Source organism: Medicago sativa, chromosome 8 (genome assembly GCF_051527215.1).
Source record: "Medicago sativa cultivar Bolivia chromosome 8, Bolivia_mono, whole genome shotgun sequence".
Lineage (NCBI taxonomy): Eukaryota > Viridiplantae > Streptophyta > Magnoliopsida > Fabales > Fabaceae > Medicago > Medicago sativa.
In genome coordinates, this window is record NC_140756.1 from 4,954,781 (window position 1) to 4,981,663 (window position 26,883).

The window sequence follows — 26,883 nt, forward strand, 5'->3', positions numbered from 1 at the left end:
AACCTCTATCAACTTGAGAGGTCTCCCAATTCCAATATGCATCTTCATCCACCTTAACATCTCTATTAATGTAAATTTTATTTGAATCAATTCCATAGACTTTATAGCCCTTAGACTTTGAGCTATAGCCTATTAAAATTCCTTTTTCAGCCTTTTCATCCAATTTGCTTCTTTTCACATCTGGTATGTGAGTGTAGCACAGAGAACCAAACACTCTTAGATGCTTGATAGACGGCTTGATGCCTCCCCAAGCCTCAATAGGTGTCATCCCTTCTACAGCCTTTGTAGGAAGTCGATTTTGGAGATAGACAGCAGTGTTTATTGCTTCTGCCCAAAAGGACTTTGGCAATTTCTTCTCAAAAATCATGCATCTAGCCATTTCAAGGACAAATCTATTCTTTCTTTCAGAAACTCCATTCTGTTGAGGCGAGTAGCTGACAGTAAGTTGACGTTCAACACCCAAATCATCACAAAATTTATTGAATTCTGCAGAAGTATACTCCTTCCCGTTGTCAGTTCTGAGTTTCTTCAATAAACAACCACTTTGATTTTCAACAAAGACCTTAAACTTCTTAAAAACAGAAAAAACTTCAGACTTCTGTTTCAGAAAATAAACCCAAGTCATCCTTGTAAAATCATCAATAAAAAGAATAAAATACTTGCTTCCATTGAGTGAAGTAGTATTCATAGGTCCACAAACATCTGAGTGAACCAATTCAAGTTTTTCACTTGCTCTCCATGTTGCTGAACTTGGAAAAGGCAACCTATGTTGCTTACCAAGTTGACAACCTTCACACACCTCTGAAAATTTTTGAATATTGGGCAAGTCTTTGACTAACTCTTGCTTTTGAGCAAACTAAATAGATTTCAAATTATAGTGGCCAAATCTTTTGTGCCAAAGCTTAGAATCAATTTCAGCCTTACTCATTTTACATTCATGTTCAGAAACTAAATTCCAGTTAATAGGAAAACTTTTTCTCATATTTACTTCAAATAATTCATGACCATTAACATCAGTAACCACACAACTTCCTTCTTTAAATAACAAGCAATAACCTTTTTCAATCATTTGGCCCACACTCAACAGGTTTTGATCAAGTTCAGGAACTAAAAGTACATCAGAAATGTATTTAATACCTGTTGCAGTGTGAATTTTCACCGTTCCTCGACCTGTGATGGCAACTTTCTGTCCATTTCCAATCTTTACAGATCCTGCAGCGGGTTTGAGCTCTGAAAACAGTTCTGGTTTGCTAGTCATGTGTTGTGTGCAGCCTATAAGATAAGAGAGTATTTGATTTTGAGTGCTTTTCATTGATGTACAATAGCTTACATATATACATAAGAATACCTTACAGTAAATGGAAAGATAATTACTTCTATAGTTGACCGAGACTCTATTCTATGAATTAACATTATATCCTAGTAAATGACAGTAATACATACTAATTGAATATAATCATATTCTGATGAATAGGTGTTGACTGAGATATCATACTTTAAATGCCAAAATATTATAATGAATGTCTATCCTTTAATATGCCCCCTCAAGATAAAGTTACCATTTGTAACTTTTATCTTGGATGTGATTTCATTGAACTTGCCTGCAGCGAGAGGTTTGGTGAGTATGTCTACAAGTTGATCTTTGGTAGAGACATGAGAGACTTGTAATTTGTTTGCTTGTACCTGCTCTCTTACAAAGTGGTAGTCCATTGAGATGTGTTTCATGCGAGAGTGGAGAACTGGATTGGCACAAAGGTAAGTGGCTCCAACATTGTCACAAAGTAATCTTGGAGTAGTGGTCATGGGAACATTAAGCTCACTAAGTAGGTTTACAAGCCACATGATTTCAGATGCAGCAGTGGCAACTGCTCTATATTCTGCTTCAGTAGATGACCTTGTGACCGTTCGTTGCTTCTTAGACAGCCATGAGATTGGATTCAGACCCAAAAAAATGATATATGCGGATGTAGAGGTGTGGTCATCAACATTTCCTCCCAAATCTGCATCAGAATAGGCTACTAAGTTGCACGAGGATGAGGGTTGCAGAAGGATACCATGATTAATGGTGGATTTGAGATAGCGAAGAATCCTTTTAAGATGTTGAAGATGCTGCGTTGTGGGTTTATGCATAAATTGAGCAAGCTTGTTGATGGCGAAAGAGATATCTGGTCTCGTAAGATTTAGGTATTGAAGAGCTCCAATTATCTTACGATATTCAGTAGCATCAGTGGATGGTGTTCCATCATGGAGTTGAAGAGCAGCAGTTGCTGAGAGAGGTGTGGGTGATGGCTTTGCGCCCTCCATGTCAAAGCGTTGGAGGATATCACGAATGTGTTTATGCTGAGATAAGAGAATACCTGATGATGTGGGAATGAGTTCTATTCCCAAAAAATAATGCGAGCTCCCATATTCTTTAAGGAAAATTTTTGTGAGAGAGAGGATATGAACTGTTGTAAGAACTTATTGTTGTTCCCAGTGAGAAGTAAATCATCAATATAAACAAGAAAGTAAGCCATTATACCTCCATCCAAATAAATGAACACTGATGGGTCACTTTTGCTGCAGCGGAAACCATAGGCCAAGGTGAAGTTTTTCAACGCATCATGCCATGCTCTTGGTGCTTGACGAAGACCATAGATAGCCTTATGTAGTTTACATACATAGTGAGGATGTTGCGGGTCCTTGAGACCTGGAGGTTGTGACATGTAAACTTGTTCTTGAAGGTCTCCTTGAAGGAACGCATTATTGACATCCAATTGATGCATTTGCCATTTCTTCCCCAATGCAAGAGTGAGGATAACTTTGATTGTTTGCGGTCGAACAACAGGAGCAAATGTTTCATGAAAGTCAACACCATGACATTGAGTGAAACCTTTTGCTACAAGTCGAGCTTTGTAGCGAGAGATAGATCCATCAGCTTGTCTTTTGATGCGAAATAACCATTTGCATCCCACAATATTTATATTTTTGGGAGGAGGAACAAGTGACCAAGTGCCATTTTTTAACAATGCCTCAAATTCTTCATTTATGACTTTTCTCCAATGTTCATATTTCATGGCTTCTTTAACACTGGATGGTTCAACATTCTCAGCTAATGGATACTTGGTAACTTGAAAAAGTTTCTTTAGCTTGAATATGTTGTTTTGAGATCGAGTAATTGGTTTATTGGATGTTCCAGTGGCTGCAATAGGGTTAGTTGCCATAGAAATGTTTGGAGCAGGTTGTGGAAGGATTAGAGCATTACCTGGTGAAGGTGCTGAAGTTGCAGGACCCTCTTGATCTGTCACCGGATGGTTATTGGGAAGGTTTGGTAGGTTTGGTTGTTGTATTGGTGATTGGACCTTAAGTATAGTATGCATGGGTTGGTCAATGATTTCAATTGGAATAGGTGTTGGGGAAGGGCTGGTGTGAAGTGTGGTGTATGGGAAAATGTGGTCATAGAATTTCACATGTCTGGATGTATATGTTTTGTGGGTGACAGGATCAAGGCAATGATAGGCGTATTGAGTGTCAGCATAACCAATAAATATGCAAAGATGGGATCGAGGTTGAAATTTGTTTGAGGTGTAGGGTCGTAGCCATGGAAAACAAAGGCAACCAAAGGAGTGAAGGTGTAGGGGATTTGGGTCGATATGATGAAGTAGTTGAAAAGGAGATTTCATTTGAAGTACGGGTGTGGGGAGACGATTTATAAGATATACAGCTGTACGAAATGCGTAACTCCAAAAAGGTGCAGGTAAGTTTGATGTATGAAGTAACGCTTTTCCAGTTTCAACTATGTGTCTATGACGTCTCTCAGCTGTGGCATTTAGTTCGGGTGTGTGGGGTGGGGTTGTATAGTGAGAAATACCATGAGTGGTAAGAAAATTTTTTAATTTGATGAATTCTCCCCCATTATCAGAATAAAGGGTAACTATGGGTAAATTAAAAAACTTTTCTACAAGGTTTTTAAATTTGGGAAAAATTACAGAGACATCTGATTTATTTTTTAAGGGGTAAAGCCAAATATATTTGGTAAAGTAATCAACAACAATCAAATAATAAGAATAACCATCTATTGATTTAATTGGGGAAGGTCCCCATACATTTGTGTACAATAGTTCAAGAGGTTTTTTGCTAGAGAGACTCGATGTAGAGAATGGTAGCTTATGACTCTTAACTATGTTACAAGAGATACATGGTTGTTGATCCTTCTGTTTTATTTGCTGAATAAAGGGAAATTGTCTCAAGATGCGATCTGACGGGTGACCAAGGATGTGATGCCATGGAGGATTTGTGGAGGTAGTGAGAAAAGCTGCGGGTGTGGTGGATGGTTGTGGTAGAATGTAGAGACCGTGCTTATGGTGACCTTTGATTAGAGGGGCCCTTGTCTTCAGGTCCTTTACCAAAAAATGATCAGGAAAAAATTCCACATATATAGGGTTAGTTTGACAAAGAGATGAGACAAAAACTAAATTTTTTGAGATTTTTGGAACATGTAAAATATGTGGTAATTTGAGAGGGTGAGAGAGAGTCTGAAGAAAAGTTTTACCAGTATGAGTGATGGGCAGACCAGAGCCATCTCCGACTAGTAACTCATCTGTGCCATGGTATGGAGTGCTGAGATGAAGGTTATCCAAAGCATTGGTGATGTGGTGTGTTGCACCAGAGTCTATGATCCAGTCTTGTGGAACAGAACGAGACATAGTGCGAGCATGATGCGTCGTGGGTCCATTTGGACGTTTTGGATAACCATGCAACTTGTAACAAATCTTGGCAGTGTGCCCTGATTTGTCACAATACTGACAGACAACTTTCTTAGATTGAGTGGGTGATGTAGATCGGAGGGAGTTGGAGTTTGAAGGACCTTGTGTTGTACCTCGTCTCGGATTGTAAGGCTTGCCCTTGAAGGCTGCATTGGTTGTGGCAATGGATGACAGAGAAGAGTTGTTGTTCATGTTGTCTTCCCTTTTGAGATAGTTCTCAAAATTAGAGAGAAGATCATGAAGTTCTTCAAAGCTGATGGGATTTTCCCGGGTGCGGAGAGCAGTTGAGATCTCGCGATATTCGGATCCTAGTCCGTTGAGAGTGTGAATGACGAGATCGACGTCATCCAAGGGTGAGTTGATGAGAGCCAACTCATCTGCAACAGCCTTGATGCTATGAAGATAGTCGGAAATAGGACTGTCTCCTTTGGTGAATCTGGAGAGTCTTTCCTTAAGATGCATGATGCGAGCACGGGTCTTGCTAGCAAACATTTTCTTTAGAGTGTCCCAAGCTTGTTGTGAAGTTTTCACATTGCCAAGGACAGTGATGATACTATGATCAACAGAAGTGATAATAGCATGCAAGATTAGTTGATCTTGCCTTTTCCAATATTTGAAATCTGGATCAGATTCAGCAGGACATTTTGTTGTGCCATCAATGAATCCACTAAGGTCATATCCAATGAAAAGAGCATTCATTTGGACATGCCAAGCAGCGTAATTGTTACTTTTGAGTTTGATGGAGTGTTGTGTGTTTAGGACAATCACTGTTTTGGTGCCTACCAAAAAGGTGTTGTCATTGTTGTTGGCAGAAGTTGTTGTGGAAGACATGGTGTTGTGGAAAAAAAAATAAAGCGGCCAAGGATCTTATGCTGTTAAGCTATAGGCGGATGATACCATATAAGATAAGAGAGTATTTGATTTTGAGTGCTTTTCATTGATGTACAATAGCTTACATATATACATAAGAATACCTTACAGTAAATGGAAAGATAATTACTTCTATAGTTGACCGAGACTCTATTCTATGAATTAACATTATATCCTAGTAAATGACAGTAATACATACTAATTGAATATAATCATATTCTGATGAATAGGTGTTGACTGAGATATCATACTTTAAATGCCAAAATATTATAATGAATGTTTATCCTTTAATACAGCCACTATCAATAAACCATGTGTCTCCATCCTCCGAACTACTTGTAGTATTAGCCATGAACAAGAGTTCTTCACTATCTTCAGTTTCAGTCACATTTGCCTTTTGAGAAGTATGATTTTGTTGCTGTTGTTTCAGCCTACAAAACCTTTCAATATGCCCAGTTTTATTGCAATATCTACATTGAAATGGTGGTGGTGTTTTTCCCTTGTACCAACAATCACTTTCCTTGTGACTTGTTCTTTTGCAAATTCCACATTTTGGAAATCTTTCCTTCTTCTTTGTATCTTTCCCAGAATGCTCTCCAACAAATTTCTTTTCATCTTTGGTTGCTATGGCTTTTCCTTTGTGCTTGACTTGTAAAGCTGTTTCTGATGCTTCCTCTTGTCTCAAAAGTCTTCTCTGCTCTTGAGCTTGAAGAGCATTTACAAGCTCTGTTAAGGTTATCTTGGAAAGATCTTTTGATTCTTCAAGTGCAGAAATCTTTGATTCGAATCTTTCAGGTAAAACCACCAAAACTTTTTCTACAATTCTGCTATCAAGAAATTGTTCTCCCAACAATCTGATTTGATTCACAACTTTCATAACTTTCGTCATGAAATCATTTATGTTTTCAGCCTCATTCATCTTTAAGGCTTCAAACTCTCTTTTGAGATTTAGAACCTGCATCTGTTTGGTTCTTTCATTCCCAAAAAACTCTTCTTCTAGCTTTTCCCAAACTTGCTTTGCTGTCTCCAAGTGTGAGATTCTCATGAAAACTTCATCATTCACAGCAGAGTGAAGGATGGTAAGAGCCTTAGCTCTCTTGGCAACTTGCTCACTGTGGTATCTCATTTGAGCAACAGTTGGATTTTCTTGCAAAGGTGGTGGTTCAGCAGCTGTTTCCACCACTTCCCAAAGATCATAGGCCCTCAAATGAGTCTTCATCTTCACAGACCAGATTTCATATTTCTTTCCTGTAAATACAAGAGGTGCTGGAAGGGTAATATTGTTTGAAGCCATCAAGAAAAATTGTTGGGTATCAAGAAAGCAAGGGTTTTTAATCACAGGCCCTTTAAGAACAAAGAAGCTCTTTATACCATTTGTAAGAACTAAAAGTAATTTCAGAAACTTAGAGATAATTTCATTCTACATCAAAATAAAGCTTCTGATACAATATATAGAAAAAACAGAAAAAGTGAACAGCAGGACAGCATAGTAGTCTGTCACCTAACCAAGATTACAAAGTCTTAAACACTTCAACAAGTATGGGTCACCATACTTCTGCAGAGGTAACTTCAACTACTACATTAAAATAAAAGATAACATAAAATATCACAAAATACTATTGTGTACATCTGAAATCTCAATGTCTCAACAACTCTGAACAAAATATATTGTCTGGAACTACACTTTCTGAAACATGTTTGAAATTTTAGAAATCTCCTTTGAAATAGGTGATTTGGGAAGGCTTAGGCCTAAGTTGGATTGTTCTGCTTGGGCAACAGGTTATTTGCAAGTGGATTGGCCTGAATTATGGTTTTCAACTAAATATATAGATTGACCTTCACTATTTTGCATAAACATTCTAGCACCCACGACCAATGTATGTGGCCGAGTTTTCATAGCTGTGCACGGCAGTGCTTCTTCCGCGCAGCAAAACCGTATTCTTGCTCATTGCGGAGTTGTGCTTCCTCTCCTGCATGGTTGTTAACCTCTATTAGTGGCTCTAAATGATGGTTTTTAAACTCCTTTATACTATATTGTATTCTTTATTTCTTTTTAGTGTATTGCTATAAACAACATTTCTCATTCTTTTTATCCAATCCAATTTGCATAAACATGGGAGAGTTGGTAACTACCAAGCATTGTTACCACAAAGTGAGAAGTAGTATCCTACCCAATAACATCCAATCACATGTCCACAGCACAGACTAATATATACCGCATATGGCGATTGAGAGGATCCAATTTCGGACACCCATAGGGTATGAGTTTTCACTCGATGGGGCATTACTATCATGCCCACCTTACCTCATTGTTATCACTCTTGTGAATGTGACTCTTTTCATATGTATACCAAAGTACCTTGAAATGACTTGATATTAGCTTGTAATATTTGAGTTGATTGTTTATAAATCCCAATTTAGTAACTTCTTAAAGATGTTTTTGGGTAAAATATCCTTCTGATTTTGTGGTATTAATATGCTTGGTAGTTATCCAAGTCTCCCACATTTGATATAACTATCATTGAGTTTGCATACAGGACAATGACAGTCAAATAAAAAATAATTCAATGACAGGCAGGAAAATGAACGCAATTACATTCTTCTTGCCTTCTTGGCCGGAGTTCTACACCGGCAATCGACCTTTACCTTGCGGTGGAATGTTGATGTACCTCCCAAAAAACTGGCTGGCTGATTTTTTCTGACTGTTTTGATGAGTTCTTGTTGATAGTAGTTATTGTAAATGAAAACAAGCACAAAAATAAAGAGCCATAAGACCAGAGTAATCACAGCAATGTTCAGTGAAATCAGTGTCAAGGCTAAAAAGGACAAAGCATACCCCAACAAGAGTAAGAGTGAGATTTGGAAAATACTAATAGAATCATTTGGAATAGGGTTTTGTAAGAGAGTTTGGAGCAGCCAAACTAAGAAGTATGCCATAATGATGTAGACACTTGCTGAAAATATAGTATAGTTTTTTGCTAGTAACTTCTCCCCATCATTTGTGCACTTCACTGCAACCATGGCTGCTAAAGTGGTGAACATTTTATAAAAGATTTCTGCCAAATCTTTAAACACTTCATTATTTTTCCTGTTTCAAATTGACATGCATTAATCACCAAAACAAAGTTGAAAACATAAGTTAGTTGCTTGACGTATGAAGGGAGGAAAATGTAAAAAAAATATATGCAATAATATAAGCTAAGCGAGGTGTACTATACTACCTTGAAGCCGCACTGCTTGAACCATGAAGCGAATCCATGTGATTAGTTTGATTTCTTATGCTCAGCTACCAACCTGTATTTATACATGGATTAAAGAAAGTATCCTTTCATTGATTAGTTTAAAAAGATGTCGTCTCAAATACATAATAAATTAATTATAATAGTTAAAATAAATGATGTCGTCTTAAAAAGATTTTTGATGGAAATGATGTCATCTTAAAAAGAGGTCGTCTCAATTATTTTTTTTAAATAATATTCCATGCACACTCCCTCTCCAAGTCACATGTTCCTTTTCCTTAATTCAATCACTTTACTCCGTTAAAAAATTATGATTTCAATCAAATAAAACCTTTACTATTACTCCATGCATTTGAAAAGTGTCTGCCAGGGATCGTATAAATCCTCTCATCTCAATTACGACTGTCACCAATGTTTGACCGAAGAAGTCACCTTAATTAACTCATTTGCCAATGACTAATTGAATTTCATTTGTTTCTGAACTTCATATGGATTTTTGTGTGAACATATTTGTACTATAATCTTGTTTAGACATGCTACCATGATTTTTTCCCATCAATGTTTATTAGTTCAAGTGACAAAGAAGCTCAGTTTTTCAAGATTTTGTACTTCGTAATTACGGTTCAAAGTTGAAATTTAAAATGCTGAAAAAATGTTTGGCGGTTCGGTTAAGTGTGCTTAGACTTTAAAGGATAAATGCATTGTCTTAATCTCTGTCTCCTAAGAGTCCAAATATCTTTTGCAAACCACCTTTCAAATTGCTCATATCTCGATTTTCAATTTGCATCAACAAGTCGATTTAAGTTGTTTGATAGATTTCTACACCATCTATGCACATGACCCATCAAAATATACCAACCACATTACCGAGTCATCACTCCTATGCACAACAAAGTAGTGATCATTGTGTGTATGTATATAAGACATGTTAAATGAATATAGAACAAGTGTGTGATTTCCATTTTACAAGGGAGAGAGTGTGTGAGTGTATAGAATCATAAAGTAAGATTTCTCTTAATCCAACAATTAATAGCTTAAATATATAAATATTTGAATTTGATGGTAAATTACTGGGAATGAATTCTTAGGGTATAGACAAAATTACATCAAAAACAGCTAAAACTTGATTATAGATGCGTTTTGTAGTTGATTTTCTTTATAATAATCAAATCAACACAAATTCAAACTAAAACCATTATTCTGTTAAAGAAAGAAGGAATGGAAAAGGACCAACAATGTGAGAATATAAACTATAAAAAACCGGATCATAATAACATTGATGAGCCGCAAAATCCACACACCAAATCTTTATTGAGATAAATAAAATTCCAAACTACACATAAACATAGTAGACTACGCTTTTAACAGTGTAAACTATTGATAAGAAACAGATAACTGATACGAATTTTTGTATTCTTTCTGAGAATACAATGTCTTCAGTAGAGATGAATTCCCAATTATCATAAACAAGTGGTGCAAATACGATGGCCGAAGTGATCAAAATGATGCTAGCAGCAGTCCATGAGAAAAAACCAACTTCTATGACTGAAATTGCATTTGATAGCAAAAGTATGAATAAGATCCCAAAGATTCTGTTGTCAATAGGGCGGAGTGAACTAATATAAACCAGCCTTAATTGAATAAACAAAACAAGAGGGACGAGTATGACCATGATGATATTCTCATATTTTGCCATAAAGTTACGACCATCTGATGATATCTTTAGTATAGGGAAGATAGCCAATAGCAAGCATAGTATTGTCGAGAGCACGGCGACAATGGAAGTTTTGTTCCTACGCCATGCGACGATGCCAGTTTTGGGCCTACGCTTGGCGACAATGGAAGTTGTGTGCCTATGCATATTAACATATGTTCATGAGATTATATACATGCATTGGTTTGTGAGAGTTTTTTGGGTCAGTTTGGATTGACTTATTAATCACGATAAATAATGCTTGTGTTATAAAGCAAACAATAAACTGTCAATCCAAACAAACCCTAAAAAAAAAATTAATAATAATAATAATAATATAACTGTGTGAGGGTAAATTAAAGGGGTTGAGTAGTACATACACTGCATCAGATTCTTTCATCCCCACAAACCCATCTTTCATGCCTTTTTCACAATCGCTATAAACAATGAATATATGCGAACAAACGTTTATGAATTAAAAAAAAAAAAAATCAAAAGCAAAAGCAAAAAGAATTATAAGAGGAAAAATTAAATGGGACAGAGTACCTTGGATTAGTAACTGGCTTATATTCTTCCAAGAGAGGAATTACTTGATCTTCCATTCCTTTTACCACCATTGGAGTGCTTTATTTCGGTAGATAAATATTGCTCGCAGTCGCACAATATTGCTCGCAGTCGCACAAGGGTTACTAACCTAACCTATGAGGACTTGACATATATAATGTGTGACTTAACCAAAATCCCAACTTTAGTGCCCACAATTTTTGGAGTTTCCAGTTATTATTCATTCAATTCAATTAATTGCGTTATTCATTGCCTTGTTAACCCAATTTGATGATTTTTTTTAGTTATTATTATTATTACTATTATTATTATTCCTACAAAAAAAATTACTATTATTATTATTATTATTATTATTATTATTATTGTTGTTGTTGTTACTAGGCTTAATTGCAGTTTTGGCCCCCCTATGTTTCAAGAAGTTGCGATTTTGGCCACCTAACTAAATAAACTACAAAACCGCCACCTAAGTATTGACTTTTTTGCAGTTTTGGCCCCCAGGGCAATTTTGACAAAGTCAATGCACACATGTGTTTGTTACATTTGTTTTAATATTAAAATTTATCTTTATCTATTTGTTACATGTGTTATTTGTCTTGAAAATTGAGGGTATTTTTGGAGGTTCGGAATGGTGGTTGAGAGGTGAAAGAGATTCTACCTTTGGAGGCTGCGAGAAGCCTCCTATTTATAGAGGTGGGTGAATGTAGAGTCGTTGTAATGGCACACGTGTGTCCGACAGTTACGAAATCGAGGTAAGTGTAACCGTGGGTGAGATATTCGCAGGAATGTGGGAAAGAGATGTTACAGTTTGTTTGAACTGGTCTTAGATGCTCTGAGCCCCCCCCCCCCCCCCCCCCCCCCCCCCCCCCCCCCCCCGCGAGGAGGGTGTGTGTTGCGAGTAAATTGCCAAATGCAGCATTTGAGCTTGATTTGTTGTTGGGCCTAGGTCAGTGACCAATCTAGAAGAGTAGCCCCCCAAGTTGTGGCTCTTGACAAAGAGTGATGACTTAAGACTGAGCGGGGGAACTGATCGCAGAGGCCTTGTGTGGTATTTTGAAGCATATCCTGATAAAGCGGATATTGCATGTATGTGCTCGTTATTAGTGTTGAAGCATTCTGGTATTCTGATGACGGAACAATGTTTGCTAGCCATGAGATTCCTTGTAGGCTTTGTAAAGAGCGGGCCAGATAGACAAGTGATTTAGAATCATCTCAGAACCTATTGATAGGATAAACTGTTGGTGTAAGCCCTAGAGGCCAATAGTTAATGTTAAACATTATCTTATGTATCATGACGTTTATTATTGAATAATATATGACACTCTTTATTATAATTGTGTAATGTTAATAAAGTCCTTAGAATAGACCGTTTGTGTAATAATATATTAAGTGTGACTTAATCATGAGATTACATTATAATAAAAAACGCTATTCTTAAATGAATCCGTAGTCAAAGCTTTTATATGAATAAAGGATAATAATAAAGCGTCGAGACTATTATGTATGTAGACTGATGACCTCATCTCATGGGTCATAGATATGAGATATTAAGTCTATACATAGGTATAAAAATTAGGAGTAATATTTATACTGGATTGACCCACCGTGAGAATACTACATAGTAAGTTATGCAATTGTCATAAGATATTCTCACAATGATAATAGTGTATATCGCTCTTAGACCTGAAACCACTATGATCCCTAGATGTGGACTCAAGTGCTTTGTTGCCATTCTAACGTTGTCTGTAAAAGGATAACCATAACGTTGGTTGATGGGTACTTGATGAAGCGTGTTGAGGGACATGAGTGTCCTAGATGGGATTTGTCCCTCCTCATAAACGGGAGATATATCTTTAGGCCTCTTGATGAAATATGACTGTAAAACTGCATGGCCATGCCGAGCTAAGTCAATATAAGATATTGGACTTGTTCGTTATTCAGTATATTTCGGAATCAAGAAATATAAATATTGATCTATACAAGGGGGACAATATCTATGCCTTGGGATCAATAAAGATATTGAGACAAAGGAGTAATTGTACACATGAGGTATTATCATAGAAAGGTTTCGTCAGATCACTTGACATTCTTGTCACTTGGGTAGCAATGATGTGTTGCTAGATACCGCTCATTGTTTATAATATTAAATGTTAGATTTAATATTATTGCCAACGTGACTAGAACCTATAGGGTCACACACAAAGAACAATCAAAAGAGAAATATATAAGTATGACTTATATAAGGGGTGCGTTTAGTAAATAACGCTAATTAGTTAGCAAAATTACTAAACTCGTTGTTGGGCTTACTGAAGCCCAATAGTGACTTTTGACTTGCAGAGCACACTAGAAATTCTATAAATAGAACTCTAGTGCTGAAGTTTTTGGTTACACGTTTTGGAGCAACCCTTCTTCTCTGCACTTCTGATTCCTTGGCTAGCACCGAGTTTTGGAGAAGCACTGTTCGTGTGGACTTGCTAGAGGCTTTGCTGCTTGCTGCTTGCTTGGCAGTGATCGAGATTCCAGTTTCCAGTTTCCAACGTTCAGATTCCAAACTTCGAGGTAACAATCGAATCACTGATTCATGTTTGAATTTCGTAATGATCAAAGGAAAGAAAATCGAAATTATTCCACTGCTTCAACTCCTTTCTTGTATTCAATTTTCCTTCATAAACCGCAAGTGTACGGTCTATCGAAGTAGTAATAAAAGAGAGTATCGTTCCGACAGGGAGTTGTTCAATTTAATTAACTTTTAGAGAATGATTAGAGGAGAAGAAAGATTGTAGAATTGAGGGTTTTAGTTGGTTGAAAGTAAATATAATAATAAAAGGAGCCTTGGGATTATTGGTTCATCGTAATAACAAATCCTTCACAAACCAAAACCTTAACTTATAACTTCATGGTTTATACCTAATTTCTAAAGCATGGTTTCCCTTTAGCCCCTCACCTTTCCAACAAAGTCCAGTGAGAGTTTACCTCTAGCAACCAAACCTATTTCGCTGATTTGATTACTAGAAGAAGCTTATAAGTATTGAAACTACCCATGTCTCAAGAATTGCAAAGACTATTTCGCTGCCTTTGCAATTCTTGTCTAAATTCACTTGTTCCAATATCAAATCTCCGCTTTCGTATTATGAATTGATATTTGAGATGATGGATTAACAATTATCAAACCCTCCACTTTCGTTTCCACAGTTTGATAATTGTTAATTCATGTTTAATCGGTGAATTTAGATTAGAAATTAAGGTTACATGAAATTAGGGTTAAAGCTTGGTCCGATTAGGATTATGTCATTAGACTTATCCAACAATCCCAAGACAAGAGAAGTTTACTCACTCATGCTCATCGTAGACATATAGAAGAAGAGAGAAAGCATAAAATAAATAACAAGAAAGTAAATAAAATAAAAGAAGAACTTTATTAAGAAAGACAATTGTCACTTATTGAATTCCCATAAATAAAGATGAATATTTGTGATGGGAGGCTACTCTATTTATAGTTTATATTCGACTTAAAATCTAAGCAACTACATGGGCTTTTTGGTTATTAAAACTAAAATAGAGTAGCTTAAGTCCTATGCAAAAGCAGCAAAAGGCACTTTGGAGGGTGGCACGGCCGTGCCACATATTGGCCCGGGCCGTGCCAAGCTTCTGACTTGGGGGAGACATATTTCAATGTACACTAATCACAACTTCAAGTATTCCTTGTGAACCTATTCAACCCAACAACAAGTCTCAAGTGAGTGTGTGTGTGTGTGTGTGCGCGCAGTCCGACCCTTTTCTTGCTCCTGTATAAGACATATATTATGAGGAACAGGTTCTATCCTTAATACTAAAGTAACCAAGAAAAGTCCTTTCTTCATTTCATATAAGAGAGATGGGAATTTAGTTAGAATTAAATTAAATTAACAATTTAAGCGCTTGGGGCTGCAGATTGCTTAGGGGTTATCATTTCCTCATAGGAAGTCTTTTTGGAGGGGGTGTCCTTTCCTCCTAGATTCCATGATCACCCTAAGTAGTGCTGCAAATTTTTATCATCTCCGCGTAGGAAGTCTTTATGGAGAGGGTGTCCTTTCCTCCTAGCTTTGATGAATTTATTTCCTCTTTTGAGGGATTTAGAGTTTAAGTTCAATTAGGGAGTCACCACCACATTTAGGAAGTCAGAGAGGGGGTGTCCTTTCCTCCACATGTTGGTGCCATTCTCCCGCCCCATTTTAGTTTAAAACATTATAACAATATAGCACATTATTTCCCACACAAACTTATACTACTTTTACTCTGAAGACTTTTAAGGGTCTAAGTTACTATTAAAGATAGAACGTGCTCCTTAAAATACATACTCATGCATTTACTCAAAGATTGCAACTGAGTGCTTTTCTCATTGGAGAATTTTCACAATAAAACGTGATGTGGGTATAGCAAGAACACTAAAAACACAAGAGGTCACTTTCATGTACAAGAAACAACCTTTTAAGAGAAGACAACAAAAAAATTTATGACATAATAAACAATAAAAACAAGCTACTTAATCATGTCTTTCGCAATAAAACAAAACAAAAGAATAAAGTTTAAGGGAGTTTGGAAACACTACGACTCAAGACACTTTATTAGGCTCCCCCCACAATTACGAGAAGCATTGTCCTCAATGATTCAAGAAGAAGGGGTAGAAGGGATGCGGAAAGCTCACAATTTGCCGAAGAAAACAAAAAATTGAATTCTTGAGGACTGTAAGGCTGGCACGGCAGTGCCATCTTTCTGCCATTTTTTTGGAATTTTGAAGTTTTATGCAGGCTCGGCCATGCCAATCTTAGCACGGGTCGTGCCACCCTTTTGGCTTCCTATCTTCAATTCTTCTTGCTTTTTCGAATCATGGACGGGCAATTACCTACAAAACAAAGGGAAATAACAGGAAAACCAATTAAACGCGTGGGTTGCCTCCCACGAAGCGCTCTTTTACCGTCACTACCTTGACAAAAGTGAAAGTGTAGTCCTTTAAGGAGGGTTGGTAAGATTCCAAACAGACACAACTTCATTTTCTTCTCCTACATTATAAACCTTTAGCCTTTGTCCATTAACCTTGAATGGTCTGGTTTTTTCAGAAAAGATTTCAATTGCCCCATGGGGATAGACTTTGCGGACTTGAAACGGACCTGACCATCTAGACCTTAGTTTGCCTGGAAAAAGCCTCATCCTAGAGTTAAAGAGAAGCACAAGATCACCGCTTTTGAAGTCTTTTTTTAAGGATATGCTGATCATGCCATTTTTTAGTTCTTTCTTTGTAAATGCGAGCATTCTCATAGGCATCTATCCTAAGCTCTTCTAACTCACTTAATTGAAGTTTTATTTTTTGACCGGCTAAATTTGGGTCCAAGTTAAGGTTCCTTATTTCCCAATAAGCCTTGTGCTCAAGCTCAACCGGAAGGTGACAAGATTTTCCATAAATAAGTTTAAAAGGAGTCATTCCAATGGGAGTCTTGTAGGCTGTCCGATAAGCCCAAAGAGCATCGTCGAGCTTACTGGAACAATCTTTCCTAGAGTTTGAAACGGTTTTTTCAATAATAGCTTTTATTTGTCTATTGGAGACTTCAACTTGTCCGCTAGTTTGTGGGTGATAGGGTGTTGCAATTTTGTGTTTCACTCCATACTTTTGTAAAAGTTTTTCAAAATGTTTAGAAATGAAGTGAGACCCTCCATCGCTTATTACAACCCTTGGCACTCCAAACCTTGGAAAGATAATTTTTTTGAACAATTTCATGACTACTTGTGCATCATTAGTGGGGGAGGCAATGGCCTCAACCCATTTGGACACATAGTCAACATCCACCAATATGTATTGATTACCAAAAGAAGAGGGAAATGGCCCCATGAAATCAATACCCCATACATCGAAAATTTCAACTTCAAGGATGTTGTTCAAAGGCATTTCATTTCTTTTAGTAATATTACTAGTGCGTTGACATTTGTCACATTTAGAAACAAAGAGATGCACATCTTTGAAAAGTGATGGCCACCAGAAACCAGATTGAAGAATTTTGAAAGAAGTTTTTTGACTACTGGCGTGGCCACCATAGGAGGAGGAGTGGCAATGGTGAAGAATACTACTTACCTCGCTTTCAGGAATGCATCTTCTGAAAATTCCATCTGATCCTCTTTTGAAGAGGTAAGGCTCATCCCAATAGTAGTGCTTGAGATCATGGAAGAATTTCTTCTTTTGTTGGTAGTTCAATTCAGGTGGTAGTACCCCTGCTGCAAGAAAATTAACAAAATCTGCATACCAAGGTGCGTTAGTTTGTGCCAATAAGAAGAGTTGGTCATCCGGAAAGGAATCATCTAAAGGCAACTCATCCTCATTGGTTTCCCTAAGGAGGGACAAGTGATCAGCTACAACATTTTCAGTACCCTTTTTATCTTTTATTTCAAGGTCAAATTCTTGGAGGAGCAAAATCCATCGGATCAACCTCGGTTTGGCATATTTTTTATTAAACAAATATTTTATTGTCGAGTGATCTGTGTAAATAATGATTTTTGATCCTACCAAGTATGGCCGAAATTTGTCAATGGCATAGACTACTGCTAATAGTTCTTTCTCTGTTGTAGCATAATTTACCTGTGCCCCATCAAGGGTCTTACTTGCATAGTATATAGCATGCATCTTCTTTTCCTTTCTTTGACCCAACACCGCCCCAACTGCATAATCACTTGCATCGCACATTATCTCAAAAGGTAAGTTCCAATCTTGGGGCAGTGACCAAAGCTTCTTTTAACCTGCAAAATGCTTGTAGGCATGCATCATCAAACACAAAATCTGCATCCTTAAGGAGCAGGCTTGTTAGTGGCTTAGTAATTGAAGAAAAATCTTTAATAAAGCGGCGGTAGAACCCCGCATATCCTAGGAAACTTCTTACTTCTTTGACCGAGGTAGGAGGTAACATTTTTTCAATAATTTCAATTTTTTCGTTATCTACCTCTATACCCCGTTCAGAGACTAAGTGTCCTAGGACAATTCCTTCTCTTACCATGAAGAGCACTTTTCCCAATTCAACACTAAATTCACCTGCTTACATCTTTCCAAAACTTTTTTCAGGTTAGTCAAACAATTATCAAAACTAGATCCATGCACAGAAAAATCATCCATAAAAACTTCCATTATATTTTCAACAAAATCAGAAAACATAGACATCATGCATCTTTGAAAAGTAGCGGGAGCATTGCAAAGACCAAAAGGCATTCTCCGATAGGCAAAAGTGCCAAAAGGGCATGTGAAAGTGGTTTTCTCTTGGTCATTAGGGTGAATAGGTATTTGGAAGAATCCAGAATAACCATCTAAGTAACAAAAATGTGAATGCTTAGCTAACCTTTCTAACATTTGGTCTATAAAAGGAAGTGGAAAGTGATCCTTATGGGTTGCTTTGTTAAGATTCCTATAATCAATACACATTCTCCAACCGGTGACGGTTTTAGTTGCAATGGATTCATTTTTATCATTTTTAATAACTGTGAGACCACCCTTTTTAGGTACTACTTGAACGGGGCTAACCCATTTAGAATCAGAAATTGGATAAATAACACCTGCATCTAGGAGTTTTAAAACTTCTTTTTTCACAACTTCTTTCATGTTAGGGTTTAACCTTCTTTGGTGTTAACCTTCTACCTCATTTAAGCTTGCACTCACAATAACATGGTAAGTTGAGTTAGGGCCCAAGAATTCATACCTCAAGTTTGGTGGAAGCGGTTTAAGCTCCACCTTTGGTGCCTCTTTCGGTAAAGGGGATGGCTCCTCTTTCACTAGCTCTTCTATACCCAAACCTTCCACGGGAGGATTTTCATTCAATAACTCCTCGTAAGCTTTGGCATCTCCTTCTAGCTTTGTACCTGCATCATTTACCAAGCATACCTCCAAACCATCATGTGTAGTTGATGCTAAAGAGCATTCTTTCACACAATGGTCGATTACATCTAACACACAACAAGAGTCCTTAATGGAAGGAATTTTCATTAGTTTAGCAAGCTCAAATTCAACAGTTTCTTTACCAACATTAAATACCAACTTACCATGCTTAACATCAATTATGGCCCCTGCGGTGGCAAAGAATGGTCCTCCCAAGAGAATTGGTACTTGGTTGTCTTCTTCCATCTCCATCACAACAAAATCAGCGGGGACATATACTTCTCCTACTTTGACCGGCACATCCTCTATGATTCCAGCTGGGTACTTAATGGAACGGTCTGCTAGTTGTAGGGTCATCTTTGTTGACTTAAGCTCCCCTATTCCTAATCTTTCATAAAGAGATAACGGCATCAGACTGACACTAGCTCCTAGATCACACATTGCCTTTTTCACTATTTCGGAGCCTATCACACGAGGTATGGAGAAACTTCCTGGATCTTTAATCTTGGGTGGCAATTTATTTTGGATGATGGCACTACACTCTTCTGTAAGGTTCACCATTTCACACTCCTCAATTTTTCTCTTTTTAGAAAGAATTTCCTTTAAAAATTTAGCATAGGTAGGCATTTGAGTTAGGACTTCGGTGAAGGGCACATCAATGTAGATTTTATTCATCATTTCGATGAACTTTTTAAATTGCTCATCTAGCTTAGGCTTGGAAAACCTTTGTGGGAAAGGGACTTTTGGTTTAAAAGGGGGTGGTGTAGCTTTCTCACTTTGTGGTTTTTCGCTCTCTTCCCTAATTTCCTCTCCTTGTGGTTCACTAATCTCTTTCTCAACCTCATTAGGCTTGGTCTTTCTTATAGGGTCCTCTAGTTGCTTACCATTCCTAAGTGTAACATCATTCATCTTATTAATTTTAGGTTGGCTAATTTTTTGGGCAACTTGGGAGAGTTGAGTCTCTAAGATTTTGTTGTGAGAGGAGATGGAATCTATTTTTGAGGTAAGCATAGCAAGAGAGTCATTCAAAAGTTTAGTCTGGTCCTTAAGCTCCTGGAGCTGTTCGGATTGTTTGAAAAAATAATTTTCCATTAAAAGTTCAAGATTATACTTTTGAATGACTCTTTGAGCATTTGCATAACTGGGTGATGCTGCTTCTTGACCAAAGGGATTTTTATAAAGATTTTGGTTAACACTTATCCCTTGGTTATTTTGAATGAAATTTAATTGTTCAACATCACCTAGTTTGCATTTAATGCTAGAATGGCCGAAAAGAAAGAGGTGTAGAAGCAGAAGTGATAGCACTAACATTTAGTTTTCCAAATTTTTGGGTTAGCGCATCAATCTTAGCAGCAAGATAATCATAGTTAGAGACTTCGTACATACCTGCCTTCTTTTTGGAGGGTGAAGAATTGGTGACGGCTTCCTCATCGGTCAATTGGAAGAGATTTAAGGCCATGTCCTCGATCAGGGCATAAGCCGTTTGGAAATCCTTGTTCATTAAAGCACCACCTGCAGCTGCATCAACAGAAATCCTAGTGGTATATGTTAGACCATTGTAAAAAGTGTGGATGATTAACCATTTTTCCAAACCATGGCGGGGACAAAGTCTAAGCATTTCCTTGAAACGCTCCCAAGCATCATAAAGTGACTCCCCTTCTTTTTGAGTAAATTGATAAAGTTTGGCCCTTAGTTGGGCGATTTTAGAGGGGGGAAGAAACGTGCAAGAAATTTTCACCTCATTTGGTCCCATGAAGTGATGGAACCAACTTTTAAAGAATGGAACCAAGTGAGAGCTTTATCCCTTAAGGAAAAAGGAAAAATGTGCAGCCTAGGTTACACTGAGTCTCCAAAAAGTTGAAATATGCAGGTTTGGATCCTCAGTGGGTGATCCAGAAAACTGATTTTGTTGCACCAAATTAAGAGTGCAAGTTTAATTTCAAAATTTTCACCCTCAACCGTTGGATACACAATAATAGCATGTGGCTCGTCCGTAGAAGGGTTTACACTCTTTAAGAGTACGTTCTTCAGCCATGTCGTTATTATCCTTGTGTTTTCCAAAAAGTTAATGGTGAAGAAAAATAAGAAAAGAAAAGAAAAAGAAAAAGAAAAAGAAGAGAAAAAGAGAAGAATTTTAATCACAAAGAAAAAGCTAATTAAATTAGTTAACTCCCCGACAACGGCGCCAAAAACTTAATAGGACAAACCGCAAGTGCACGGTCTATCGAAGTAGTAATAAAAGAGAGTATCGTTCCGACAGGGAGTTGTTCAATTTAATTAACTTTTAGAGAATGATTAGAGGAGAAGAAAGATTGTAGAATTGAGGGTTTCAGTTGGTTGAAATTAAATATAATAATAAAAGGAGCCTTGGGATTATTGGTTCATCGAAATAACAAATCCTTCACAAACCAAAACCTTAACTTATAACTTCATGGTTTATACCTAATTTCTAAAGACCGGTTTCCCTTTAGCCCCTCACCTTTCCAACCAAGTCTAGTGAGAGTTTAACTCTAGCAACCAAACTTATTTCGCTGATTTGATAACTAAAAGAAGCTTATAAGGATTGAAACTACACATGTCTCAAGAATTGCAAAGACTATTTCGCTGCCTTTGCAATTCTTGTCTAAATTCACTTGTTCCAATATCAAAGCTCTGCTTTCGCATTATGAATTGATATTTGAGATGATGGATTAACAATTATCAAACCCTCCACTTTCGTTTCCACAAATTGATAATTGTTAATTCTTGTTTAACCGGTGAATTTAGATTAGAAATTAAGGTTACATGAAATTAGGGTTAAAGCTTGGTCTGATTAGGATTATGTCATTAGACTTATCCAACAATCCCAAGACAAGAGAAGTCTACTCACTCATGCTCAACGTAGACATAGAGAAGAAGAGAGAAAGCATAAAATAAATAACAAGAAAGTAAATAAAATAAAAGAAGAACTTTATAAAGAAAGACAATTGTCACTTATTGAATTCCCAGAAATAAAGATGAATATTTGTGATGGGAGGCTACTTTATTTATAGTTTACATTCGACTTAAAATCTAAGCAACTACATGGGCTTTTTGGTAAAAACTAAAACAGAGTAGCTTAAGTCCTAAGCAAAAGCAGCAAAAGGCACTCTAGAGGGTGCCACGGCCGTGACACATATTGGCACGCGCCGTGCCAAGCTTCTGACTTGGGGGAGACATATTTTTGTCTCCGAATCTTCGTATTTTTGCCTCGAATTTGCTCCAGACTCCTTTCTTTTGCTCCAAGACTCAATCCATCATATATTTGTTCCTGAAATATAATAATATGCAATTGAAGTAAAATAATTCAAAAAGGAAATAATATTAAAATAAAATAAAACTAAATCTAAATAGGGTAAACAGTGTTTTTATCCCCTGTAATATATGGCACTTTTGGTTTTAGCCCCTGTAAATTTTTTTTTTAGATTCTACCCTTGTAAAATGAAGATTCTTCAGGTTTGGCCCCTGACCCCTGTGACTCAACAGAATCTTTGACGCGGCATGCTGCGTCACCTTTTTTGTTGACGTGTCACGCTGACTGTATAATTATTTTTATTTTTTTATTAGGGTACACGTGGCATTTTTGATTTTTTTAAAAAAAAAATTAAAATTCTGGAAAAATGAAAAATAATAAAAAAATTGAAAAAAAAATCTGAAAATTAATAAAAAAAATCTGGAAAAATGAAAAATTAATAAAAAATATAAAAAATTCTGGAAAATTGAAAAATTAATAAAAATGAAAAAAAAAATTAAAAATACGGAAAAAAATTTAAAAATTTTGGAAAAATTAATAAAAATAAAAAATGATTAAAAAATTAAAATAATCTAATAAAATGAAAAATAATGAAAATTCTGAAAAAATAAAATTTCAAAATTTTCTGAAAAAAATTAAAATTTCTGGAAAAATGAAATTTTAATGAAAAATTTTAATTAAAATTTTCGAAATTTTAAATAAAATTCTGGAAAAATTCTAATTAAAATTTTAATGAAAAATAAAAAATCTGGAAAATATTTAAATTTTTTTTGAAATTTTCGAAAAAAATTAAAATGATTAATCATTTTTAAAAAAATGAAATTTTTGAAAAATTCATTAGTATTTCTTGAAATTTCGAAATTTTCATTAGTATATATGTCGAGCTTAGGTTTTTTCAGTGTATTTATTTCCAAAAAAAATTTCGGGAAATTTTGTGTATTTATAAGCCGAGAATAAGGGAAAAAATATGTGTATTAATAAACCGAGCTTAAGTTTTTTGTGTATTTTTCGAAATTTTGAAATTTTCATTAGTATTTTTTCCGGGAATTTTTGCGTATTCCGAGCTTAGGTTGAATGACAAGTACTTTCCGAAAAAAAAAATATTATTTTTTTCCGTTATACGGTTGAATGACAAGTACTATCCGAAAAAAAAATATGAATTTTTTTCCGTTATACGGTTGAATGACAAGTACTTTCCGAAAAAAAATATGAATTTTTTTCGAAATTTTTTAATTTTTTCCAGAATGTTTTCATTTTTTTTATTTTTCCATATTTTATTTTTAAAATTTTTCAGATTTTTGTTTTCATTTTTATTAATTTTTCCAATTTTTTTATTTTTTAAGAATTTTTTTTAAAATTTTTTTTTAAAAAATTAAAAAAAAATCAGAAATGCCACGTGGACATTCAAAAAAAATTGAAAAAAAAAATGCCACATCATAGATTCTTCTGAGTCACAGGGGTCAGGAGTCAAACCTGAAGAATCTTCATTTTACAAGGGTGGAATCAAAAAAAAAAAAATTTACAGGGGCTAAAACCAAAAGTGCCCTATATTACAGGGGTTAAAAACACTGTTTACCCATCTAATTAAAATGATACTAAATATTATAATAAAGCAGATTAATTATTGACTCATCACCTATCACATCGGCGATTATATCAATTTGGGTTAACGGTGTCGTTCATAAGAGTATGCTCGTCAAGACCTTGAGTAGGCTCGTTTGGTATGATTATTTGGACCATATGCCCGCAAGGAAACCGGATGGTTTTCTAAGGAATACCGCACAAATTCTACCAAAAGCGAATTGATTGGTCAGGGTAGGCGAGCGTATCTCAGAACTTAGCACTTTGGTGATCGTGTTGTCATTAGGGTTAACAACGTTGTGCAGATGATTTGTGCTCGCTAACCCTTTGCATGTGTTTGTCACCCTATGCAGGAATCATTGTCTGGTAATCATGTGGTCCGCTATGTTCGCCCATGTAGTGCAGAAGTGAAAAAGATTCCCTCGTCAGGGAGTTGGTCGTTTGTCATTCAGTAATTAATGCTTATGTTTCGAGGATGAGACTGAGGGGACATGACCTTTGGTTTCTTAATGCCAAGTGTAAAGGCTATGATGGTACTTGAGTACCTAGCACCTTGAGGGTGTCTCGGTTTACATTCATGAGGCGTCATCGTAACCGTTGATTTGATCTTGGCGATTGGGAGTCAGGTGTATTTGATCAGAACCGTTGAATCTGTGGATGGGTGTAATCTGGATCGTTGCTTCACTTTACTAATGAAGGGTTGCATTTGAAGGACTGCACCAGATCTTGCTCGCTGTTTTCTGAAAGGTTGTGAAGGAAATATAAATAGTTTCAAACGTATGTTTGGAAACACTTTATCATTTCACATTCTTAGCAATCCAAAGAACTTAAGATTATTTCCCAAATGTTTTACTGCATTTTGGACCTTCAACCTTCCATCTTCAAGTCCAGTCTCTCATCTACAACACAGGTTCGTTAACTTCTGCATTCTCCTTCTATTTTTCTGGTATGATCACTGTAGTTTTTGTTGTTTAAAAATTGTAATCTTGCATGAATGACTTAGGGTTACTCCGTTACGATGGTTTCCACCGTTGTTTTGGTGGTTTCCACTGTGTACGAGGAGTTTTAAGACTTAGAGTTTGTTTAGATGTCGTATGTTAGAGGAGGAACCACTGGTGACAGGTTTCATCCTTTTTAGGGTTTTGATTTGTTGCCATCATGTGGAGGTTGATTTACGGTGATCATCCTCCGTTCTTCTCGTTTGAGGGTTTCCTTTAGCCGTGGCAAGTCTGACAGGTAAGGGAAATGTGGGTTTGATCGTTTAGATTTAACATTTCCATGATTTCCTTTTAGGTTTGGTTCATGACAGGTAACCCTAATAGGAACGAGGTCGTCTTGCATGACATTTCCTCGGGGGAAAAGAGCCCTTGGATGCGATATCCTTGTTCTCGTCGGATGGTGCGGCGGAAATTCCGCATCTTTCTGTTGGAAGGAAAGAAGACTGGGAAGTGAATTTCTCGAGCACCTCAGGATTTGCTCGAAGTATTCCGCCAAGCGTATTCCTATGTACGAGGTGGGTTTCAAGGAGATGGGGTTTAGGCTCCTCTTCTCGCCCTTTCAAATCGATTTGTTCCAGTGGTTTGAACTATGTCCTTCGCAGTAGCACCCGAACTCTTATCCCTTCATCAAAGCTTTTGACTTAGTGTACCAATACCTGTGTGTCTCCCTTTCCAAAGACTTGTTTTTTTAGCATTTTTTCAGACTGACGGGGAACTGAGAAATGTGGTGGGCGCAAGTGGGTCTCTCTTTGTCAGAACAAGAGGTTTTTGATGCCTTTGAAAAGGAGGCAGACAGCTTTAAAGAGTGATTCTTTCTTGTGCGACCACGGAATGAAGTTGCTTTGAGCAATGTGCTGAAGATGGTGGAGAGGCCGCACAGTAAAGGAGGTGTGGCCTCTACCCGCATTCCTCGTTTCCATTTTTTCTGGTACCCTGACCACTTTGAGTACAAACCCAGGATCTTCAAATGTAAATACGCTCATTTTTCGAGCCGAGAGAAAATAGACCATGATAGAATCCATGAATTCGTTAGGTCATTCCAGCCCGCCGACGTAGTGGACGAGGAGGGTAACCGCCAGTTGGATTCGTGCAGGAATTCGGTTACTGTTCCTCATGTGATCGATACTCAGAGCTTAGTGCTTTCTCTTAGTACGATGGAGATACTCGGTAGATGACTTCATTAATTTGCCTTATTGTTGCATTGCCTCTTTAAACCTTTTTTCCTTTGTTGACACGTTCATACAAACTTAGTTTTTGAAAGAAAAATGTCGAAAATATCAAACATTTGTTCCCTTCTCCTTAAGTCGAACCAGAAGGCATCCAGTGACCAAAAGAGGGATGCCCAGAGAGAGCGCACAGTGGATGCTTGGTTCCTTGTGAGGGTGATGGACGATCATATTGAGGAGGACGAGGTCCCTCTGAAAAGGAAGAGGTTGACTCAAGCGAGCAAGAGAAAACAGGCCTGTATTGGCTCAGGTAGTGACCCTTCTAGGAACAGGGAATTATTCCAGCTTCCCAATGTTTGTGAAATTCTAGCGCGTTAGCTTTCAAATGTTTTATACGATGTTTCAACACCAGACACAAAACGGATGTTGAGATTAATGTTTAAACATCGTGCTAACAATAACAAACAAACAAGATAAAAGTAAATGATAGAAAGTAAAAAGCACAGGAGGTTTGTTAAGGCCAGTTCGGTGACAAACACACCTACTTTGGGGGCTACCAAGCCAGGAAGGAAATCCACTAGTGTAGTCCTTGTTTTAAGTTCCCAACAAATTTCAAATTTACAACTTATAACCTAGGACCTGCCCGTACTGACTTCAACCTAGGAACTCCTAGATTTGAGATCGCATCTGACTTCCACTCAATAGATTCATGCAAGTATGTTGGTTAAGTTCAACATTGGTTTCCTTGACAAGCTGCATTTATTATGATTTGCCATTTTATGACCAAATTACCAAGTATTTGAAGTATGTACATACATTTAGAGTCTATTAATCCAACGCAACAAAATTCTTTTTAATGTTATTAAAATCAGTA

General features: G+C 36.7%; 3 protein-coding genes and 1 non-coding gene across 4 annotated transcripts; 1 reads left to right on the forward strand and 3 right to left on the reverse strand.

Moving 5' to 3' along the window:
- Nucleotides 1–5,895: 5,895 nt before the first annotated feature.
- On the reverse strand, nt 5,896–7,261 carry LOC146896333 (uncharacterized). The gene has a single exon (XM_085733099.1). It carries the CDS (start codon nt 6,907–6,909, stop codon nt 5,896–5,898), a length of 1,014 nt encoding a protein of 337 aa, XP_085589225.1. The 5' UTR covers nt 6,910–7,261.
- A 2,861-nt stretch (nt 7,262–10,122) lies between these two features.
- LOC146896334 (uncharacterized) lies at nt 10,123–11,226 on the reverse strand. The gene is made up of 3 exons (XM_085734816.1): nt 11,094–11,226; nt 10,928–10,984; nt 10,123–10,707 (listed from the first exon to the last, which is right to left on the reverse strand). The coding sequence occupies exons 1-3, from the start codon at nt 11,162–11,164 to the stop codon at nt 10,188–10,190; spliced, it is 648 nt and encodes a 215-aa protein (XP_085590942.1). The 5' UTR covers nt 11,165–11,226; the 3' UTR covers nt 10,123–10,187.
- A 7,518-nt stretch (nt 11,227–18,744) lies between these two features.
- LOC146896335 (uncharacterized) lies at nt 18,745–20,085 on the reverse strand. The gene is made up of 2 exons (XM_085733100.1): nt 19,609–20,085; nt 18,745–19,563 (listed from the first exon to the last, which is right to left on the reverse strand). The coding sequence occupies exons 1-2, from the start codon at nt 20,083–20,085 to the stop codon at nt 18,745–18,747; spliced, it is 1,296 nt and encodes a 431-aa protein (XP_085589226.1).
- Nucleotides 20,086–20,582: 497 nt separating this feature from the next.
- On the forward strand, nt 20,583–20,689 carry LOC146896336 (small nucleolar RNA R71). Its single transcript, XR_015024374.1, has one exon. It is a non-coding gene; the product is annotated as a small nucleolar RNA R71 (small nucleolar RNA).
- The last annotated feature ends 6,194 nt before the right edge of the window (nt 20,690–26,883 follow it).